The sequence below is a fragment of the Macrobrachium nipponense genome, chromosome 34, assembly GCF_015104395.2.
Source record: "Macrobrachium nipponense isolate FS-2020 chromosome 34, ASM1510439v2, whole genome shotgun sequence".
NCBI classification, from domain to species: Eukaryota; Metazoa; Arthropoda; class Malacostraca; order Decapoda; family Palaemonidae; genus Macrobrachium; species Macrobrachium nipponense.
In genome coordinates, this window is record NC_061095.1 from 6,177,142 (window position 1) to 6,199,216 (window position 22,075).

The 22,075-nt window shown below is 39.0% G+C and overlaps 2 protein-coding genes across 5 annotated transcripts in view; one reads left to right on the forward strand and one right to left on the reverse strand.

The window, feature by feature from the left end:
* Nucleotides 1-22,075, forward strand: part of LOC135207870 (uncharacterized) — a 162,528-nt gene that overhangs the window by 33,918 nt on the left and 106,535 nt on the right. The gene's annotated exons all lie outside the window — the stretch shown is intronic.
* The window catches only part of LOC135207871 (uncharacterized), a 68,258-nt gene continuing 55,834 nt past the window's right edge, over nt 9,652-22,075 (reverse strand). The window contains exons 1-2 of one of the 2 annotated variants that reach the window (XM_064239761.1): nt 18,938-21,290; nt 9,652-12,319 (exon numbers count right to left, since the gene is read on the reverse strand). In XM_064239761.1, the coding sequence (XP_064095831.1) occupies nt 11,262-12,319; nt 18,938-19,001 (1,122 nt within the window). In that variant the 5' untranslated portion in view covers nt 19,002-21,290 and the 3' untranslated portion in view covers nt 9,652-11,261. Of the gene's footprint in view, nt 12,320-18,937; nt 21,291-22,075 lie in introns of those variants that run through there. The other variant, XM_064239762.1, reaches the window with a different exon arrangement.

A 22,075-nucleotide genomic window follows, 5' to 3' on the forward strand; every position in this document is an offset into this window, starting at 1 on the left:
GATCTATAGAGGTGGTGACGGCCCCACGGGGAAGTAAGGTCTGCACCTGCGAGACTGTCAGCATACGGAACTTGTCACAAAGAATGTAAGAATTGTGTTTGGACAAGTCCAGGATAACTCTCCTCTTTGTTGAGTCCTTCTTTGGAACAGTAAATAGACGTCCTTGGAATTTTAGGTTCTTCACCCTCTTTATGGCCCTCTTCTGTAGGAGATCTTTGGTGTATTCTTCCAGGTCGGAGATTATACTGTGTGCCCATGGACTGAAGATCCAATGGTCTCAGAAAAGATATAATCTCCCTCCTAACTGCTGGCTCTCACTGATTGGATGCAGTTTTGAATCCCCTGCCTCCTCGGAACCCTCTGCCTCTCGAGCCGCTTCGTACCTGGGAGTGGCCTCTTGCTCTACTGCTACCGGCGTGCTGGTTGTAACCCCGAAAGGATCCACTGGCTTCAAATTCGGGATTGAAGGCGGGAGAGGCCATAAAAGCCGTAGAGGTCGAGGGTTGTTGGTTCTGTGGAGCTTGAATTAACACAAATTGTTGCTGTGGTTGGGCCTTAAATGTTGAGGGTTTCCCCATCTGGGCTATTGGGACTGCCTGGACCATTTGTTGGGAACGAGAGGACTTATAGGGCGTGAACCTTCTTTGCCTCTTCCATGATTTGGTTTGTTGTACGGTCGCTTCAAACTTGCGTTTGAAGGGGAGACCCCATCGGACTCGGAGGCTCTGATTAGCTCTAGACGCTTCCCTCAAGACATTATCTACTTCTTCTTGAGGGAACAGATTCTCACCCCAGATTGACGATTTGACTAGTCTATTAGGCTCATGCCTAATAGAAGCCTCTGCCAAGACATATTTCCTACAGGTGCGTCTTGCTACGCCGAAATCATACAGGTCCGACTGATAAGTCTGTAATAGATTTTTTGTCAAGACCTGGAAGAGTTGTTTGTCTTTATAGGCTGATGCTACTAACTCCATTGAAGTAACGGAGTTGATAGATCTTGCTAGCCTGGATCTGGCTTCAAACTCGGTTTTTAACATATTCTCCGGGAGCTTGGGAAGCTTGTCAGGGAACAGTGTCGAGGCACAGTCGGGGTCTAATTTTCCAACAGTGAAAGTGGCAGGAGCTTCGTGCCAAAATTCCTTGCTGGCAGGAAGGAGGAGGGAGGTAGCCTCTGTCTCTTTTAAAATTGGAAGAGGCTTCTCTTCTGTAATAGCCTGGAGAGAGAACTCCGTCACCTTGTCGGTGCAGGGTGATGGGACTCGATCCGGCGTCACAAACATAGTGTACGAGCCTTTGTGAGGCGTTAACCTGGTGTTAACGCACTCCCAATCGGCCATGGTCCGGGCCCAGACAGCTTGGGCTTGTTACTTTGGGAAAATCACCGTTTCCTTAGGAACCTTATCGACTCGGACTAGCGCGTGTCCTGGCCCTCTGGCGGCTGTCATCATCCGACTGTCGAGGAAGAAAAAGAATTAATCTCCCCACCATAAAGACTAAGTCATAACGAACAAGTTGCTGGTATGATACAAATTATTCTCTTGAAAAACCAGTAAGAGAGGAAGTCTCATTTCTTACCTGGTCACTGATAAGTATCAGTACCATGTCATAGCACACGGTGCATGCTTCAGGATGCCAAACCATGTAAGGCAACTCATCCGGCTCGGGAACGAAGGAGATGGAGCAGTTGGAGTGGGACCTGCAGACTTCATGTCCCACTGGTTCGCCGAGGAAGGTGGAGCACCCCTGCTCCAGGCAACACACCTTCTGTAAGGGAAATTATTAATGAGCAACATCCCATAGGAGGATACAGAACTTAAGGTTAGGTAAGTTCATGAATTACTCATTAATAATCTAAAGCATGCGTATTTTAATGGTAAGCATATGCCTAGTTCTTAGAACAAGCATGTAATTTGCATGTAATTCACTGATTAATTCTCGTTTAACGGTCAAATGTTCGTACCAGATACCGTCCTTGGGTTCCATGTAGGCCTAGTGCTTGTTAACCAAAATCCGCCTGACTGAGGAGGGAAGCCTTCAACTCTGTAGATCCAGCTGGACCGGAGGGTTACGTATAAGCGTAGGCGTCTACTAAGACTCCGAGAACTGAAACTGGTCAACCAAAGGTTTACCGGGGAACTACGGTGGCGGGTGTGAGGGTGAGTCACATTCCGTTGGTACCGCAAGGGCCCGGAGCTATTCACTGTACGATCTTGCCCCCCTGACATGCTTGGAGTTTTGATCCCTTTTGTCCTAGTCGTTAGCCGTGGAATCGCCGGAGATGGCGAGTCAGGGAAAGGGAATTCCACACCTGATGATGCCTATCTCCATTAAAAAGGGGTTCAGGGGCAAGCCCTTTACCCCAATTCCACTTTAATGGAGACGTAAGGGGAGACGATAGAGCGTAAGAGTAAATGCGAGCTGCTGGAGTTGCATACGTCACTGGTGGAGCTCCGGAACTCTAGCACTAGGCTAAGAATTCCTTACTCGTCATTCCCTGTTCCTCCGGCCCCTGTCCTCCGCCCCCACTTATAAATACAGGGGGTCCTTGAGTTACGACGTTGATCCGTTCTTAAGATGCGTCGTAACACGATTTTCAGCGTAAGTCGGAACATTAAAAAATACCACATGACTTAATGTAAATACCTATCAATAACAACGAGAGAACAATTCCTTACCTTTATTAATTTGGTTTGCTTGCACACTGGAGAGGAAGCTGCGGTGCTGGAGAGACTGGGGGAGGTTAGTGAAGAGAAAAAGAACCTCCAGAAGATGCTGGAGATGCTGGGGCAGGTGATTCTTGAGGTGAGGCAGAACATACTACTGGAGATGCTGGGGCAGGTGATTCTTGAGGTGAGGCAGAACATACTACTGGAGATGCTGGGGCAGGTGAGTCTGGGTTAGCAGAACATTCAGAAGGTGCTGGAGATTGTGGGGCAGGCGAGTCTGGGTTAGCAGAACATTCAGAAGGTGCTGGAGATTGTGGGGCAGGCGAGTCTGGATTAGCAGAGGCAGCTGAGGTAGAGGGTACAGGATCTCTTGCAGGCCTCTCTACCTTCTTAAAATACTGCTCCAGGTTAGTCTGGACAGAGAGCAACCTCTTTTCATCCAAGATCTCCTTGTAACACTGCATCAAATCCATGATGCCTCTGGAAACCCTAGTGAACCTGTCCAAGTTGGGATCCTGAGCCTCAAAAGTTGCCAACGCTTGCTGCAACTCTGCAAAACCTCTTGCCAAGTCCTGCCTTGTGAAAGCCTTAGGCTCTGGGGTGGGTGCTTCTTCTTCTTCCTCTATCATCTGCTTCTCCAGTTGTATCAGGTCCTCAGCAGATAACTCCTCGCCATGAGACTCCAGCAGCTCTGTAACATCATCAACCTCCGTCTCCAAATTGATTTCCTTTCTCAGGGCAACAACGTTCTTGACAACTTGCTGAACTGTGTCCTCAAACCCATAGAAATCATTCACAAATTGAGGACAAATTTTCTTCCAGACACCATTCATGTTTGTTTGCTTAACCTCCTCCCAGGAAATCAGCAATGTTCTTTACAGCATCAAGGATGTTGTAGGATTTCCAAAGTCCTTCAGAGTCAAGTCCTTCTTGGTTTCAGTTGCCTGTAAAGCCATAGCAATTGTCCTTCGTAGGTAGTAGGCCTTGAACGAAGCAATCACTCCTTGGTCCATAGGCTGTAAAAAGGGCCGTGGTTAGATGGAAGGTAACCACCTTGACATTAGGGTTGAAGTCTCCCAGCTGGGCAGGGTGTCCAGGGGCATTGTCCAGCAATAGCAACACCTTAAAGGGGATACCCTTGGAGGCGCAATACCGCTCCACACTTGGAACAAAATGGTTTACGAACCAGTCCTCAAACACTTCAAGTGTCACCCATGCCTTCTTGTTGGACTTCCAAATTACTGGTAGTTGACCCTTCCAAATGCCCTTGAGTGCCCTTGATTTTCATCCTGATACACCAACAAGGGCTTCAGTTTGAAGTCGCCAGCTGCATTACCCCAAGAAGTAAAGTTAGCCTCGGCTCCTTGCTGGCTTTATGACCGGGTGCTGACTTCTCCTCCTTGGCGATGTAAGTGCGGTTAGGCATACGCTTCCAAAACAAACCTGTCTCGTCCACGTTAAACACTTGCTGAGCAGAATAACCCCCATCCTTAATTATCTCAGACAACGCTTTAGGAAATTCACTCGCTGCTTTCTCATCCCCAGTAGCTTGCAGCTTCACCCTTGCACTTTAAGGTTATGGTAATTGGCCCGAGCCTTAAATCGCATAAACCAACCCCTACTAGCCACAAACTCTTCACTTTCACTTCCCTCCCCCTTTTCTTTTTTTTTTTCAACGCTTCAAAAACAATCTTTTTCGCCTTCTCCTGAATCACCATAAGGCTGACTGGGATACGCCGTTGAATTTTGGTCTTCCAACCAAAGCACCAATAACCTTTCCATTTCAATTATTAGACCACTACGCTGCTTAGTTATCACTGTCGCTTTCATAGGAGCAGATCCTTTCACATGTTCAACGATGCGCTCTTTATCTTTGATAATGGTAGCAACGGTCGAACGGCTAAGGCCAAGCGAGCAGCCAATGTTTGTTGGCGTTTCTCCCTTCTCAGATCGCTTTATAATGTCCACTTTAATTTCCATGGTGATGGCCTTTCTTTTCTTCGATGCACTACCATCAGAAGAGTCCGCCTTGCGCTTGGGAGCCATAACAAAGAGCAAAAAGTTACAAAAACGATACAACACGAGGGAGAGAGGCAGTGTAAACAACCAAAATGGCGTATGGGCGAGGAATGAGCGTAGCGAAGCGACGCCGTCCTCTCCCCCACAAAGCGTATTCTTCCGCCGTGCACCCGGAACTAGTTCGCATTTGTTTATGTCGCTTACGACGCTAAACCGCGTAAGACGGAACGACGCATAATATTATTTTTTATATTTTTATGGGGGCGCGTTCGTAACCACGAAACATCGTAAGTCGAGACCGGCGTAACCCGAGGACTTACTGTAACTCGAGCAGGCGTCTCTTAGTAAGAGTACTAGCACCGCAAGTTATAATGGCTGCCTGGCTATCCGCCCGGTCATAGGTGGCCACACCACTGGTTGTGTAGTCTACCCCCGTAGGGGGAGACAAGTGATGAGACCATGGCCCGTCGTGGTTGGTACTTCCACTGATTACAGTGGTCACCCATTAGACGATGAGTAGGCTACCACTCGTAAGAGTGGTGATGCGACTGGGCCTTAGATAATGGCCTGTCGTGGTACCACATCGGTAAGGGTGATTCCCCAACAGGGACATAGGCTACCACCATAGTGTGATAGTGCGACTGAGTTCATGGCTCAACAAGGTTAGTAACACAACCAGAGGGAGTCCCTCGACCGAGAGGTATAGCCTACTACCAGGGTTAGACCGAAGGAGGCTAGGCCAAGGCGAATGTTAACCAGACCTTTATGTACAGGAATAGTCTTACACAGTGAGGTAACGAACAAATGTATAAATAGTTAATTATGAGGTATTATGGAAGAGTTGCGATTGTTATAGAAATGTTAACATAAAGAAACCGGTATGTAATTGCCTGATTGACCGAAATCGCTAATGATACGGCACCTCAGGATAAATTTCGTTATAACCCATTATAAGAACCGAGACCTTGACTAAACTAACTGAATGCGAATTCACTCGTTTCAGAGTATTCAGTAGGATAGATCCTTCAATGAAGGAGCTTTGAATTCATACGGAAATTATACAGGAGTAACTGTTACAGCCATTCAACTATCCATATTAACATTTTGACCCAATGCTAGGTGGCAACTCCTTCGCTTCTTCAGTGAATTAACCCTTAAACGCCGACTGGACGTATTTTACGTCGACATTTTTTGTCTCTCGGGTGCCGACTGGACGTATTTTACGTCGACATACAAAAGTTTTTTCAAAAATTCGCGGAAAAATACTTTTAGGCCTACCAGCCAAAAACTCTTGAATCACGCGCCTTGGGGGATGCTGGGAGTTCACGGATCAAGGTATTGTTTTATTTACAATCGTTACGCAGGCGCGCAAGCGCGAATTTCTTTCTTGCCGCACTAAAAAGTATCTGTGACACATCTCGGAAATTATTTCGTCACTTTGACATAATTTTTGTACCATTTTAAATTAGCCGTTACATGGAGTATTATATATGAAAATGTGCGCATTTTTATGAAGAATACAACAAAAAAATATTCATGATTGTAGCTTTTATCAGTTTTGAGATATTTTCATATAAATAACGATAAGTGCCAAAATTTCAACCTTCGGGTCAACTTTGACTCTATCGAAATGGTCGAAAAAACGCAATTGTAAGCTAAAACGCTAATATTTTAGTAATATTCAATCATTTAAATTAATTTTGCAACTAATTGGAAGTCTCTAGCACAATATTTCGATTTATGGTGAATTTATGAAAAAACATTTTCCTTACGTCCGCGCGGTAACTCTTCCGAAAAAAATCATACATGCGATTGTGGTAATGTTTGCACCATTTTAAATTAGCCGTTACATAAAGTTTTATATATGAAAATGTGCGCAATTTCATGCACAATACAACTAAAAACAACCCATGGTTGTAGCTTTTATCAATTTTGAAATATTTTCATATTAAAAATGATAAGTGACAAATTTTCAACCTTCGGTCAACTTTGACTCTACCGAAATGGTCAAAAAAACGCAATTGTAAGCTAAAACTGCTTATATTCTAGTAATATTCAAGCATTTACCTTCAGTTTGCAACAAATTGGAAGTCTCTGGCACAATATTTTGATTTATGGTGAATTTATGAAAAAAATAACATTTTCTTTACGTCCGCGCGGTCGGTAACTTCCGAAAAAATCATACGTGCGATTGTGGTAATATTTGCACCATTTTGAATTAGCCGTTACATAAGTTTTATATATGAAAAAATATGTGCGCAATTTCATGTAAAATACACAAAAAATAATTGAAGGTTGTAGCTTTTCTCATTTTTTAAATATTTGCATATAAATCACGATAAATAGAAAAAAAACCACGTTCGGTCACTTTGACTCTACCGAAATAGTCGAAAACGCAATTGTAAGCTAAAACTCTTACAGTCTAGTAATATTCAGTCATTTATCTTCATCTTGAAACAAATTCGAAGTCTCTAGCACAATATTTAGATTTATGGTGAATTTAAAAAAAAATCTTTCCTTCCCTCCGCACGTCGATTCTCCGCCACAAATCTCCGAAATGCGTATGTTCCATTCTCGGAATATTTGCTCCATTTCATATTAGGCATTTCATAGAGTTTTATATATGAAAATGTGCGCAAATTTCATTTAGAATAAAAACGAAAAGTATTTGAAGGTTGTAGCTTTTCTTATTTACGAAATAATTGCATATAAATAAATATATATATAAAAAATTCTACATTTGGTCAAATTTACCTAGTCAGATATGGTCGAAAACTGCATTTGTAAGCTAATATTCAATCATTTTTCTTCATTTTGAAAGAAATTGGAAGTCTCTAGGACAATATTTAGATTTATGGTGAATTTTTTGAAAAAATATTTGTTTACGTACGTGCGTTACGAATTCATGCATTATTTTGTGCTACAATTTTTATTTTCTCTGTTTGCTTTTTATTGTTTTACAATGTGTTATATACCAAAATGATCGCAATTTAGTGTACATTAAAACGAAAAAAAAAGTAACTCGTTACCTTTAAACCGTTTGCGCACAGCGCGATTTGAATTCAATTATATATGAAATTTCGTTTTTGCGCTATCATATATCGCATTATTTATATATGATAATGATAATTTTTTTCATTTCTGATGGTTGCATACTAAACTTCAGCCAATGGCAAAAAAAGGAGCCAAAAATGAACTCTTAATCTTAAAAACTAAGCGCGCTGTGATTTTTTGAAAAAAAAAATTTTTCCGCTTCCACTCTCACTCTGAAACACTTCCGGCACACGGGAGACATTTTTTTTTTTACCGCTCCGGCGTTTAAGGGTTAACCACTAGTATATTGTATAGGATACTAGTATACACATCTATTTAATTTGACATAACGACAATTTTTGACATAATCATAATACATGAAAAATTTTCATTGGCAAGAGCGAGAGAGAGAGAGAGGAAGGGAGAGAGAGTGAGAGAGAGAGAACTATCAGCTTTCTCTCTCTCTCGTCAAGATTACATAGACAGCGTCCATGTAATAATGATAATAGCGCTAATATCGAAAACTGAAAGCTCCCTCTCTCTTACTCGGTACGGTAACATCGACTATGTCTATGTGAAATACAGGAATCGGGTACTTTTAAAGTAGATATGATAGAATTTTGTCATCATTTAAATCAGTAATGTACCCGATCCCACACGTCCTTGCTCGTGACAATCAAGATGGCGGGTGATGCCTCGTTCCCGCAGTTCCTTCTGCGGGGCCGTGGCAAACCTTAAGAGGCCCAAAACAACCTAATTTATGGAAAAACATAAATTGGGGTACTCAACTTTGGCATGGAAGACATCTCAGAGGAGGCCATCAGGAAAAACTCACAAAAACGGAGGAAATATCGAGCAAGAAAAAATCGCGTCACTAACCAAAAAGGTTTCTAACAGGATTTGAGATGTCGCTTGAGTTGGGTATCAGCAGTGGCGGTACGGAGGCAAAGAGGGTGTTGCCGGAAGGTCGGCTCACCCCATACGCGGGATTTTGGAAAGGAAATCTCTAAATGGCAGATGACCTGTGAATAGTGGCTTACACACGCCCTGAACTTTATACCAGACACCCTTTGGGTGCTCGCGCGAGGGTAGCTTTTTTCTCTGGTATATTTAGAAACTATTTATACTAGAAACTAGAAACTATTTATACTAGAAAAGTGGATAGCAGGATCCTTTTCACCGGCGAACACAGGTCGACCCAGAAATAAGTTAATAGAAAATATTCACTCAGTATCTATTATTGAGCATAACCTTGATGCTTTTAAAATAAAATGATTGGGTGGTATAACTTGCTGGAAACTCACAATTTCTGTTTCAGAATCAAGAAATAGATGATATCAAATGCAGAGGGCTATGAGGGTAAAATTTTAATAAATTCAGCTAATGGTCTACTATATGGTAACATGAATAGTAGTATTGAATTTGATATTTTGCATTAATATTCAGTTTTATGTGGACAGAAAAATTAAATTGCTAGGTATCTGGCTTATGGGAAACAAATACAAAGGGTATGTGAAAGTATTTTTTCTTCTGATATAAATTGGATTACTGTGAACTGACAAGTTAATAATAATTTCTGACTGCACTTTATAACTTTCCTTGGTATTCATTGTAGATGTCTTGTGGGCATTCTATCTTGTTTACTAATATGTTGCACATGTAATGATGTGGTTTGTATTGGACTTCAATATAAGCAAAAATTTTGAATTTGTAGCCATATTTCTTATATATGTATTCAAAAGTGATTAATTTTCAGTTTTTTTTCATTTTCTAACAGCACATATTGTGAATGTTGGCTGGGGTAGTATAAACATCTTTGTATAAAGCATTTTTATGATTCAGCTTTTTCTCTATTTTTCTCCAATATCATAAGCTCAAGTATTTGTAAAATTCTTAAGATATGAACTGGTAAGGACATGATACAACTGCATAATGGATTTATTTTATTATTTTAATATCACTTGTTACAAGTATGTTTTAATGTTATTAAAATACAATGTACTATGAAGATAATACCAGTATGGATTTTAAATTCCTCAACAATGCATTGCTGAGATTCAATGTCTTATGAAGATGTGGGTTATAAATAGATTATTTATGCTCTGAATATATACATACATATGTGAACAGAGAAATGTTTCAGAAACCATCAGTACTTAGGGGTAATGGGGGTTTTGTAGAACTCTTGAGAAAGAATGGAATAGGAGACAGTCTCTGAGGAATGAAGTGTTCTTGTATGTGATAGTTTCTAAATGGATACGTAAACGGATTTTAGTAGATACAGTTGAGTTAAGATGTTTAATTCAACCAGGGATGAAACCTCATCCTTATTTAATTGAAGAAACTGCTTAAAGCTAAAATATAACAGCTAATATCATAACTGTTCGTTTTGTCATTATTCGTTATTATGCTAACCTTAATTCTAGATGATTATGAATGATGAATATATAACAGTTGAAAACGGTTAAAGACATGATGATGCATGATACTGTACAAAACAATTTGAAACCTTATATTTATACATTATACACATTAACAGTTTAAGGCTGAACACTAGTCATCTGTAACAAACCTTATAATAATACTTATGAGGGTTTTGTTTGATTTTTAATGCATAGTTTTGAAGTGGGCACAAAATTATTGCACTGGTTTATAAATTCAATGGATTTTGAAATATTTCATTGGAATAGGTAAGGCAGAGTTTATAGCTATTTTCCCCATATTTTCAGGAGCGCATACCCGTAGGTATTCTTTCTCTAAAGCAGAGATATCATCAGGCTGTTGATGAGTGAACAGATGAATTCTAAACTGATTCTAAATGAAGTTTGTTATACAGTACATGGGAATGTTCTTTGGAACTATTATTCTATAACCTTGAGTTTAATTATGATAATACTGCATTAAACTTGATAGGGCATTCACATCATTATAAAGTGTAATGTATCAAGAATTATAAGTGAAGGGCATCCATAATACTGCAAATAATCTCATGCTTCATCTGCTCTCCTCATTTATTCTTGATAATTGGATTTTTTTTTTATATCCATTATATCTGACACATCTCTCATTGGGATACATTCAATCTTTTATCAGTGTTCTGTAAAATGGACCAGACTTAGTTCAACACAATGCTATAGTAGATGTACATTGTAAACTTTAATGTGCTTTGTATGTAGTTCATAATGTATCACATGGTTGTGCTTATTTTGTTAGGTAGCCTTGGTAATGGTTCCAGTATTTATAGTGCAACTTTCTATGATAGCTTACAAAGTTAAATATGCAAAAAGTAGCCAGCAAAGTTTTTTCTCTGAAAGCTGTAATGGCTGTGGAACTGTATTACAACAAATCCAAATGAGTTTACATAGACTATATATATTTTTTTAAATAACTTACAGTTTAAATGTTAGTTAGATAAAAATTTTAGGAAAAGATGTGAATTAATTGATGTAAAATGACAGGATGGGTATAAATTCTCTAATAGTCACAATGGTGGCCATAATTTTTTAAGAATATCTTACCATCTAAGGGACTTATTAAATATCAGATAACAAATATGGAACCAACAATACCATTATCAACCAAGAAACTTATTACATCTGCTAGAGCTTGAAGGCCATCATCTGTGTGTAATTGTCGGTCAAAGAACCAGGTACCAGATACCACAAACTTGTGAAGAATGGTCAGGAATGCATGCAAGAAATTCTCTCCTAAGTCTCTCATTACATCAAAGTATGATATTTCTTCAATGTCACTTGGTGCTTCTTGACGAAGGAGTACTTTGTTGAAAGCATTGCAGTACTCATCACAAAGTTCCATGTAACGTTCTCTAAGCATCTCTCCACCAAGGAGAGTTAGCCATACCCAAGCAGCATCACGCAGTGGCGGTCCCTGCAAGTCCTTACCTCCTCTAAATCTCACTGCCAATACTTCTTCTTCCTCATCCCCGCTAGCAATCCATACATCTTTCATGCATATGGGACCAACACTCGGTATCCTTTGTGTTTGCATAGCAGAAGCAAACTGTAGGAACTGAGTTAATGTTGGAAGGTCAGAGCTTAGGGCCTCAAGTCTCCGTACAGTTCTTTGATTACTACCAGAGCATTGTAAAGCATCTACCAGAATTGATAGATTAGATTCAACTACATGTAAACGAGTCACTTGTGCTGTCCATGGATCTTTGACACATCCAGGTTCAACCACAGGGATCCTGTTACTTGAATTTGTATCCTCTTCAGTAGTTGTTTTCTCTTCACTGTAGTTGGAAGTATTAGTTGTATCACAGTCTTTAACTTGATCAGTTTGATGTTGAAGCTGAGGGACCATTTCTGTTTTTGAGGAATTTTGCATAGTGAGTGTGTTTGCATGAAGAGTAGCTAAAGCCCTGGTGATTGTCAATGCGTGCTCTGTTGTAAGGTTGACATGTGGGTAGAGGGTTAAACCACGAGTTGCAAGGACATCAGCGTCAGCTTCAATAATGGTGACTGTTCCACCTCGGTATATTAGGGCATGATCTGCAGGTTTTCCTTCTCCTACTTCTGGACCTGTGAAACATTCTTGTCCCAGCAGCATATCTGGGCCAAGTGTTCCGACCATATTGCCTGTAAAAGAAGGGAATATATTTATTAAATAAGATAAGTAGACTGAACTTATATGAAGATAGTTATCTAAGACCGTCCTTTAACACATGTAAATGAAGTTTTATAGCAAATTGCAAGGAAAAAATATAAAATAATTGAAATTTTATAGTAACTTACAAGGAAGATATCTCAAGCAATATTTTACTCTAATGGTTCATAATTTTCTATTTGTCTTTAGTAAAAATAACAATGAACTGTAACTTTTTAGCATAGGAAACTATCAAGGTAAGCAAAATCTATAAGTATACCTTATGTTGCACTAGGAAAGTTCATATTGAGTTACGTAAGGGATATCCTCATGAGTTTCTCAAGTGCTTTTATTAATTTTTCTATAATGTTGCTTGTGAATCATCATCTTCATCCTCACTGCTATCCTTAAGTTAATTGGTTGTCTTCTTCAACTACATACTATTTATTTTGAAAGCATCTTCCACTGCTAAACAGTTTTTTTCCAAATCCTCCCTGACTTTATAATGCCATCTAATCCTTTGCCTTCCTCTCAACCTTCTACCCCTAACAGGTTTCACCCAGGCTGTCTTCACTATTTCCTCCTTCGTGATCCATACCACATGCCCAAAAAGTTCCAATCTCAACTTTATTGTATTGGTAATCTTTACGATTTCGGAACTTCTAATATCTTCATTTTTTAACCCCTCTTGCAGCTAGATCCCCCAAAATCCACCTCTGCATTCTCAATAGTACTGTTTGCCCCAACTTAATTATTTCTGTCGCAATGCTTATATTTCTGAACCCATACATCATCACTGGTCTCATTATAGAATAATAGATCTTATTTTCAGTTTATTTTGGCATTCTTTTGTCTGACACTACCCCTGCCTTCTCCCTCAATCTTCCCCAAGCTGCTTTTGTCCTACTTTCACACCCTCCCTCATAGCTTAAAATAAACCTTTAGTACATGAAATTCTCTACCTGCTTTGAATCTAGGCTACTTCTATCTTGCATAAATAATCTATCCTCTCCCTGCTTGCTGGATGCCTTTAACATACATTTACCTTCCTATCACTCCTTTCAAGGGAATCCTGCCACTTTCCCACCCCTTTGTGCATTTCTTCAATTCACTGTAATTACTTGATATTCTGTATATAACAATTCCCATAGGTGTTCATGCCTTTATTCCTTCACTCATTCATAACTTGTACAAACAGTATGGGCTAAATACTAATCCTTGATATAAACCAACTATAACTACTGTCATTTCTGTTTTGCCACAAGCTGTTATTTCTGTTGCCCTTATTCTTTTATACAAGATTTCGACCAAACCAACCTTAGTGGCAGTTTCCTCTTAACCACCAAAACCCCACCTCCCTTTGTATTCTATTAAATGCCTCCTATAAGTCTATAAGTGCACATTAGAATATCCAATTACCTTTCAGCCTCTGTTCTCTTAGCTGTCTTGTTACAAAGAGAGCATACTTCTCCCTCCAGTGAAACCATATTGCCATTCACCAATTTTCACAATTTCTCATACTTCACATATTTTTTTCTCTAACCCTCATCAAGCGTTCTGTTTGTTTTGATCCCTCTATAATTTCTGCCCTTCATGATAGTAGTACGTAGTTCCTTTCTGTTTAAACACTTATCATCTGATTTTCTTCCTAGTCATTTGGCATTACTTCCTCCTGAGAAGTGCTCTTAAAAGTTCCCATATCAATTCTTTCCCCTCTGTACCAAGTACTACCATCAACATTTCAGTTTGCACCTCGATGGACCTGGTGCTTTGCCATTCTTCATTTTACTTTTAGCCTACTCTACCCTTGTAGATTATTTATCCATCACTGGGCCCTCCACACTTCTTCATTTTTCTCCAAATCCCCTCTTTTAATTTTTATGTTTAAAAGTTGATTATAATAATATAACTTTTTTTTTTCATCATCCTTATGCAAGATATTTTCTTCTTTATCCTTCGTCGTCTGTGGTTTGTGAATGCCATGTACAATACAGTAGTACAATAATTAGAAAAGTTGGTATTGTATATTTTCTCCATTGTTTAAATAAATTGTTTGGGACAAAGGGTTCAGACGCTATTAATGAGTGGCAAAGGCAAAGTGAGATCAGTGCCCAAGCCCTCTCTATCTGCCCATGAGAGACAAGGCAAAACAAGTTAGTAATGGCTTTTAATGACTCAGCAGGTAAAACTGTGTTTGGCCATAAACCTCTCTTCCCTGTCAGTTTTTAATTCTTTGGTGATGAGTCCTTGTGTGGCGATATGATTTTGAGATTTCCTAATGGTTCTAGACTTGAAATTATTGTGATTTGCTGACTTGCGTAAAAACTTGAAAAATAAGTAGAAGTGACAGTTTTTTTGTAATCATTTGATTACTGAAATTTATGTAATCAGTTTTTTGTAATTGTCAGATTATTTTACCTTATTGCAAGTTGTTATTGGTGGGTAAAAGAGATGACGGGTTCTAAATCTCTAACAACATTCAAAGACCATTTTGTGATGATCATGTAATTCGATGATTGGATGTCATCGTTCTGTCTGGAACAGTCCTAGTATATCAGAAAAAATGGTGTATAGTCTGTGCCAAAATTGGATCATCTTAAGTCAGATAATATGTATCATTATATTTTCATATTGGCTCTTGGCAGGTCTCCTTGACATCCATTCTCATGTATTCTGAGTTTATTAATTTCGAATCTATTATTGGCAAAGTACGTATGGTATATCCCCAAAACCTCCAGCTGTATATTATACTATTACCAATAATAAACATGAGAGGTTTGTAACATTTCTTATGCATGCATGTACACAGTCAACCAGACATATTTGCTGAGCATATTTAGCATCATACGCACATCACAAGGTTAAGATTTCCTAGTTTGGTTGGTTCATATTAGATTCATGTATTTATGATTTCATTGGATACATATTTGTAGCCACCTTCTGATGTAGATCCCCACCCCGCCCCCACCCTCACCCCTTCTTCCTTATTTATTTATTACTACTTTTAACTTTTTAACAATTGAATTTGGTTGGGCAGTGTGTTAGTCTTCCACAAACCTCATACTTGAAAAGACCTCAAATTTTGTTTCATATGTGCATATGTACATTCACAACACATACATACATATGCATTGAATAACACATACCACATAATGTAGTATAAGGCAATTTGCACACTTTTAGGAATTTCAGTCTGTTAAGAAAAGGCCAGAACATTTTAGTTCCCAACAAGTCTCTTATTTTTTTTATTTCTTGTTTCATTTATTTTTTTACGTACACTTCTAAAAAAAGTGAAAATTCATTCAATATTATTTTTATTTTCATTCAGTGTATGCGACAGTAGTTTCTGAAGAGGAAACGAAAGGGCTCTTAGAGAGAGAGAGAGAGAGAGAGAGAGACTGGTGGTACAACTTGAGTAGGAGTTAAAGTTGTAAGGAAATTTCTGGTGAGTCTGGCGAATGTTGAAGTGAAATAAAAAATGACGAGGAGAAGGAGAAGGAGACAGAGACAGCGGCGGCTGTGTCTGGGCCGTTGCAGACTGAACGAGTGAGTCTCTTTCACAGTTGACTTGAGATGCAGTTTTTTCTTATTATTGTTAATGGTCGTTGAAGAAGGTTGGCGCCTTTTGTCCTGATCACCTACCTCAGAGCAATTGACCTAAAGTGACGGAGTCTTGCAGTTTTCTTTGATAGCTGACGCTTCAGTGTGCCATTGTGTGAAGATACCAAGAATTGATGATAGGTTCTTTATTACTAACAGTTTTTCTGTGTGAAGATACCATGGAATATCGATGATAGTAGTTTTTTGTTACTCGATTATAGCTTTTTTTATGTTACCGATACCGCTTGTTTAACTCGAATTGATGACTAGTGATAGACAATGTTTGAGTGTGGGGATAGCGTGAAGAAACGATGAAGCGTAACAACTTTCACCTCTTTTAAGAGTAGGCTTATTTCACGTGGTTATTATGACAGTAGGTAATCACACACATGAAAATCAGTTATATTGCATATTGATGAACGCTGGTTAATTAAATACTGACGGTATTAAGAAATGGCATTTTAATTCATTGAGGATGAAATTTCGGAGGTTTCCATCCATTCCATTTCATAGAATAATCTTAGCATGACTTCATGTGAGTGAAAGCAAGTCAGATGAATTATAAGAGTACATCTCACCCACCATTTATCTGTACAACAAAATAGGCAGTTTGATTTGAAGTATTTCCAGCCATTCCGTATAACCTACTGCTCGAACAATTAATCGACCATTCCATGAAAGACTGAATCCGAATTCTCAGAGGCCCGGACAGATCACTTCCATTTCGATTGGCTAATCACCTCATACATCCGGGTATGTCGATCTGTGGGACAATACGATTATCATAGCTGAAGGCAAGGTAACTGTGAGCGTTTTTTGGGGGGGTATTTCCCTCTGTAGGAACTAGAGGACTTAACGTATAGCCACTCGACTTAGCCGCATAATCAGCTGTTGAATATTACGCTGTGGTTATCGCTGGACAAACAAACTTCAGTTTAGAAGCCGGAAATACCCGGACAGCTCTTGTAAAGGAAATTGACAGTTTGTACGCGAGCGTTTTTCATTATGATGATGATGACGACGAAGCTCTTGTTTGAGCATATGTATGAAGGCAAGGTCCTTCCTGTATGAAGGTAAAGAGAAAAAGTGGGCGTTTCGAAGAGAGTGCGGTGGCAGCCCCCAAACGAATAATGGACATTCGAAATTAGAATATTCATTAGACTTCTCTCCTTCGTAGAAGAAGTTGTACGACACAATAACGAATTGGCATCAGTGGAGAGTGATGGAGTCTCTCTGACGAAGGATTAGTTTTTCCTACTAGCCACCATATGTTGATTGTATATATACACGCAATAACACGCTCGATCACAATATTTCAGAACACACAAATGTATAATTATATATATATATACATATATATATATATATATATAATATAATGTGTGTGTGTGTAATGTTTTATGCATATGTATGTCAATAGTTCTATACACAGTACGGTATTCGTATGAAAGCTATTAAAAACCAATTGTGTATGGTTTCTCAGCCTTCCAAAACGGCTTTATACATCGCCGTGCCGCGTTCTGAATTTTCTTTTAACTGAAAATCTTGTATTTTATTTCTCCAAATGCTGCTTTAAGAGGCGTCGAAAGAGCCGAGTTTTTGTGTAGCGTTCAGGGCGAAGGATGACCTTGAGTAAGTAAGTACCCAGAAAAGAGAAGCCGAAAAAAAGGACGAGAATAAAAATACCGGACACTCTGGTCCTCCCCAGACGTCGATGCGTAGAAAGTGTCTGCATACCTTGCCGATAGTAAGACAAAAATCCTTATCGTATTTTAAACGCTGAAGGATGTTGTTTCAAGATAAATCGTAAACAAGGATTTATTTGTGTTTCTGCTTTGTATGTAAAGCGCTCTCGCTTATGCTTACATAAAATCGTATATGAGTATATATATATTATATATATATATATATATATATATATATATATGAACTCATATAAATTTGGATGCTGATTGAAAGGACAGTGGATATTGGATATCGGAGAGGAAGAAACGGAGGTGTGGCAGAGAGAGAGAGAGAGAGAGAGAGAGAGAGAGAGAGAGAGAGAGAGAGAGAGAGAGAGCAGGGACTAATGAAGGCATCGCTGATGAGCCATCTTTTATAGATGTAGATGTGGAATTTTTCTGCGCTGGGGCGTTATCCAGATTCACCAACTGACGTATTATTGTGTCAGCGACTAATATATTTTAATGTATATATATATATATATATATATATATATATATATATATTATATATCTGTGTGTGTGTGTGTAGTGTTTGGTGAAGCAATAATCGTTTGAGTAACGCGTGTCTTTCCTCAAACATTGCATCACCAAGAACTGGCCCGATTTCATACACAATTCATGACTTCCCGATATGGAAAGTAGAGAGACGATAAAAAAACTGAATATACGTATTTGTCAGATGTCAAAACAAGCGCATGTACACTTGATGGTGAAAGTATTAAGTTCAATGCTGAGAAGCAGTCTGGTGAAAGTAAAAAGAAAAAAAAAACGCAATCGCCATGAGTAATTCTGTAGATGGAGAAAGCCGTAAATCTATTGTTCGGTGAAGCACAGAGTTTCCAGTAGAGCAATAAGTTTTACTGATGTTTTCAGTGAAGAGTTTGAACTTAGGAGTTAATTCCAGCAGCAGCTTGTTGAAGAATAATGAGAACGAACTTGAGATGTGAATATTAAATTACATATATATATGTATGTATGTATGTATATATATATATATATGTATGTGTGTGTGTGTGTGTGCATACTATTATATATATATATAATATATATATATATATATATATATATATATATATATGATATATAGATATATATATATATATATACATACATACATGTATATGTATGTATGTATGTATGTATATATAGTGTGTATGTATGTGTGTGAGGAATTTTGTACTTATGTAAGTGCGCAGAAGTCATTCAGGTTCTCATGCATTGTTATTTGGAGGTGAGAGCTCGCTGTGAATAATAATGATTACAGGATTGTTTAGGTCCCCATACCTTCCAGGTACTGGAGAAAAAGCTCCATAAGTTCCATGTCTCCTCTGCAAGCCATGGCGTTCATTTGTGCTGGGAAATATTCGAGGCAAATCGACGCGCTTATAAAAAGTTCAGATCGGTGCGGCTTCGCGTTCTCTGTCTCGTATCGGAGTTGGACGCCGTGATGCAAGTCTGTGAGTGTCGCGGAGTATAGCGGTGGACTGAAGCAGGTTTATCCGCAGGACCCTCTCTCTCTCTCTATTTCGTTAGGAGGGTGAATTCGAGGGTGGGTTGGTGCGGTGGGCGGTGGTACTACAGACGGGCGAGGTGCACACTTCTTTACGGCTGCGGGTTTTCCAAGAGAAACGATGTCCAGCGGGCCGATTTGAGGGAAGGTGACCAGTTCTCGTTTAGGCTTAGAGACTTGTTTGGAGCTCTCGAAATATCTCCTAATCAGTAACCGGCTCTACAGGATGCTTAGGCTTCCTTTTTTAACATTTTTTCTGTAAAACCTTCTCTAAGGTCAAGGAACATGTTTGTATGTTCTGTGGCTACAGATTCGGGACAACACTGAAAATCACCACAGTAGTCACATTAAATGTCGACGGAAACACTAGGATTCTTTCTATCTACACGAGTTTTTGTTTATAATTTTTATTTCTAGTAGTTTGTATGTGGAAAGAGAATCACATTTGTCACTACAAACACCAGTTAAAACAGTTACTGTCCTTGCTGGAAAGTTGAAACACTTTAAGTATGAAACGTAGCACATTTGGTAAACACAAAGTCCCCTATTTTAAGTAATATCTTAGTTTTTGTTCTTAGCTGTAAGACGCTGAAGGAAATCAACCGGGTATTATTAAAGATTAAGATTTTTTCAGAAATATGATTTTCCGAGTCGGGTAAATAACCCTTTTCTAATTATAGCTGTAGAGCTGCACAAATCCCACCAGCGCCAGCTGCTTGTTTGTGTTTAGTGATAAGAATGTAACGGGAAACGGAAGTTGCTTTTCGTTTTGAAACCGGACTTCTTTTTGTGTGTGTGTGTGTGTGTGTGTTCGGGGCAGAGGGGAATGCTGTTGCCTGTTTTCATTTAAACTTATAAAGACTGTCAAAATAAATAAATGAAAATCTGCACCTCTGCGATAAAAATGTAAGTCCACAAGCTTGGTAAAAATGTTTAGGTTCAGTGTTGATTTACATTCATGTTTGTGAAGTGAAATATGAAGAAGAAAAATAATCAGAGACTTTTCTAGAATTCCATCGTCTCAGAAACTTGGTCTCTGAAGAATCTATTAAAACGAAAAAATGTCATATTGAGGTAGCTGTGACAAATATTGTTTTACCGGATATATTATCGTGTGAGCGATAAGTATATGATAGCCTTTCAGCATAAAAGGATCGGTTATTCTTTGGAGTTCTCTAAATATGCGTTGTTTAATGTATGTGTGTGAGAGGGAGTGTAGGTATGCGTCTGCCTTTAGAAACTGACACAATTTCTGTATAAAGAGTTACGACATGAATAAGCCATAAAAGAACCATGAATTATTTCTCGTCTCTGTAGAAATCACTCTGAAAGTTGTAGAACTCATTTCAGAGAATTAGTTGGCCAGACGGTCGAAGTATTGTCGGTGCGAGGAGAATGTTAGAAATATATTGTCAGTCCGATGGACAGCGCGTGTTTACAGGCCCCGCGATGCGTATGCCAAGAAATACAGGTTTTTAAGACTTGCCTCAAGTGGCATAGCTAGGTATGGCGGATCGCACAACCTTATTATGTTTACTTGGCCTTGACACTTCTATGAAGCAGTGATTTTCTCTGTTATTATCATTATTATATTATTATTACTCCAGTAGTTTTACCAGACCACTGAGCTGATGATCAGCTCTCACAGGGCTCCAAAGAAGCTTTTTGTATAAATTAGCGCTTTAGATTGAACACTTATCAACATGTTCCATAGTTAACACGAAAGTCACATTGTTATTTTTGGTAATATCAGAACGGAGAGCGTACGGCCATACGTTTTGAATCCTTATCAATTCTCGGTTCACCCCCACGATGTGACTAAAGCTTATAATTCAGCTGATATTACTGTTCATCAACAACAATATTTTGGTGGAGGTGTTTTCTTCAGCATGGCCCGTGGGATTCGTTTCAAGGTCTTCCTAATATGTTTGCAATGTCGCGGTCTGTCTTCCACCTAACGCTTATTTTCGTTTTTCGTATCAATTATGTCCGTAAGAAAGCGTCCCACCATCACTTCTATATGTTAGATCAGCATTTCTTTCAAGTTTCGACTAATTGAATTTCCACGCTTGTTACGAATGCGCTGCGTTTGCTATCTGCACTTAGATGTACCACCATTGTCAGTCGCAAACTGGCTGAGAATGGGAAGGAGAGAGAGAGAGAGAGAGAGAGAGAGAGAGAGAGAGAGAGAGAGAGAGAGAGAGAGACGGGCAGGTCCTGGGCAAACCCGTCGCCCTTCTGTACCTTCAGTCCACCACCCTCCTCCTCCTCCCGTGGCCCCCAACTCACCTTCCCCTTCGCCGATGACTATGTCTTCCTCGTACCCTCCTGTTATTGTTTGTACCTCTTTTCGTTGAATTTTCATTCTTTAAACCCTGATGGAAAGACCCCCCTCCTTCGCCGTTTTTATTATTTTTAGCGGCAGGATTCTAACCTTTAACCACAAAAGTAAACAAAGTAAATGTTGATTATTAATTCTTATTATACGTCCACATGCTACTTTCTGTTGTTTACATATTCAACTGAATAACGTCTGTTCCCTTATGAGATCTACAATATTACGGCTTGTTGGCTCTACAGAGGAATACGAAAGTAGTTATGTTGGAATTGGGCTTGATTTTTATTACTCTATAATTACACTGGTAAAAGTGCGAGGTGAAGGTTTCGCGGAAAGTGGTGGTAGAGGAAATTATTATTTTTTCATCTATCTTAATCTTAGTAATGAATGGGAATAGTAAGGCGTTCAGATGTCATCAGTGATTTTATTGCATTACGATTATAATTGAAATTTTTACAAATTCTAAGACTTTTCATTAGTGATAAGAAAATGGTAAATGTATAGGTTGCCCAAGATGTTTTTTCTATATCTGCATTTGGACGTGTCATAGAAGCAGGTTATGCGTGACAAAAAG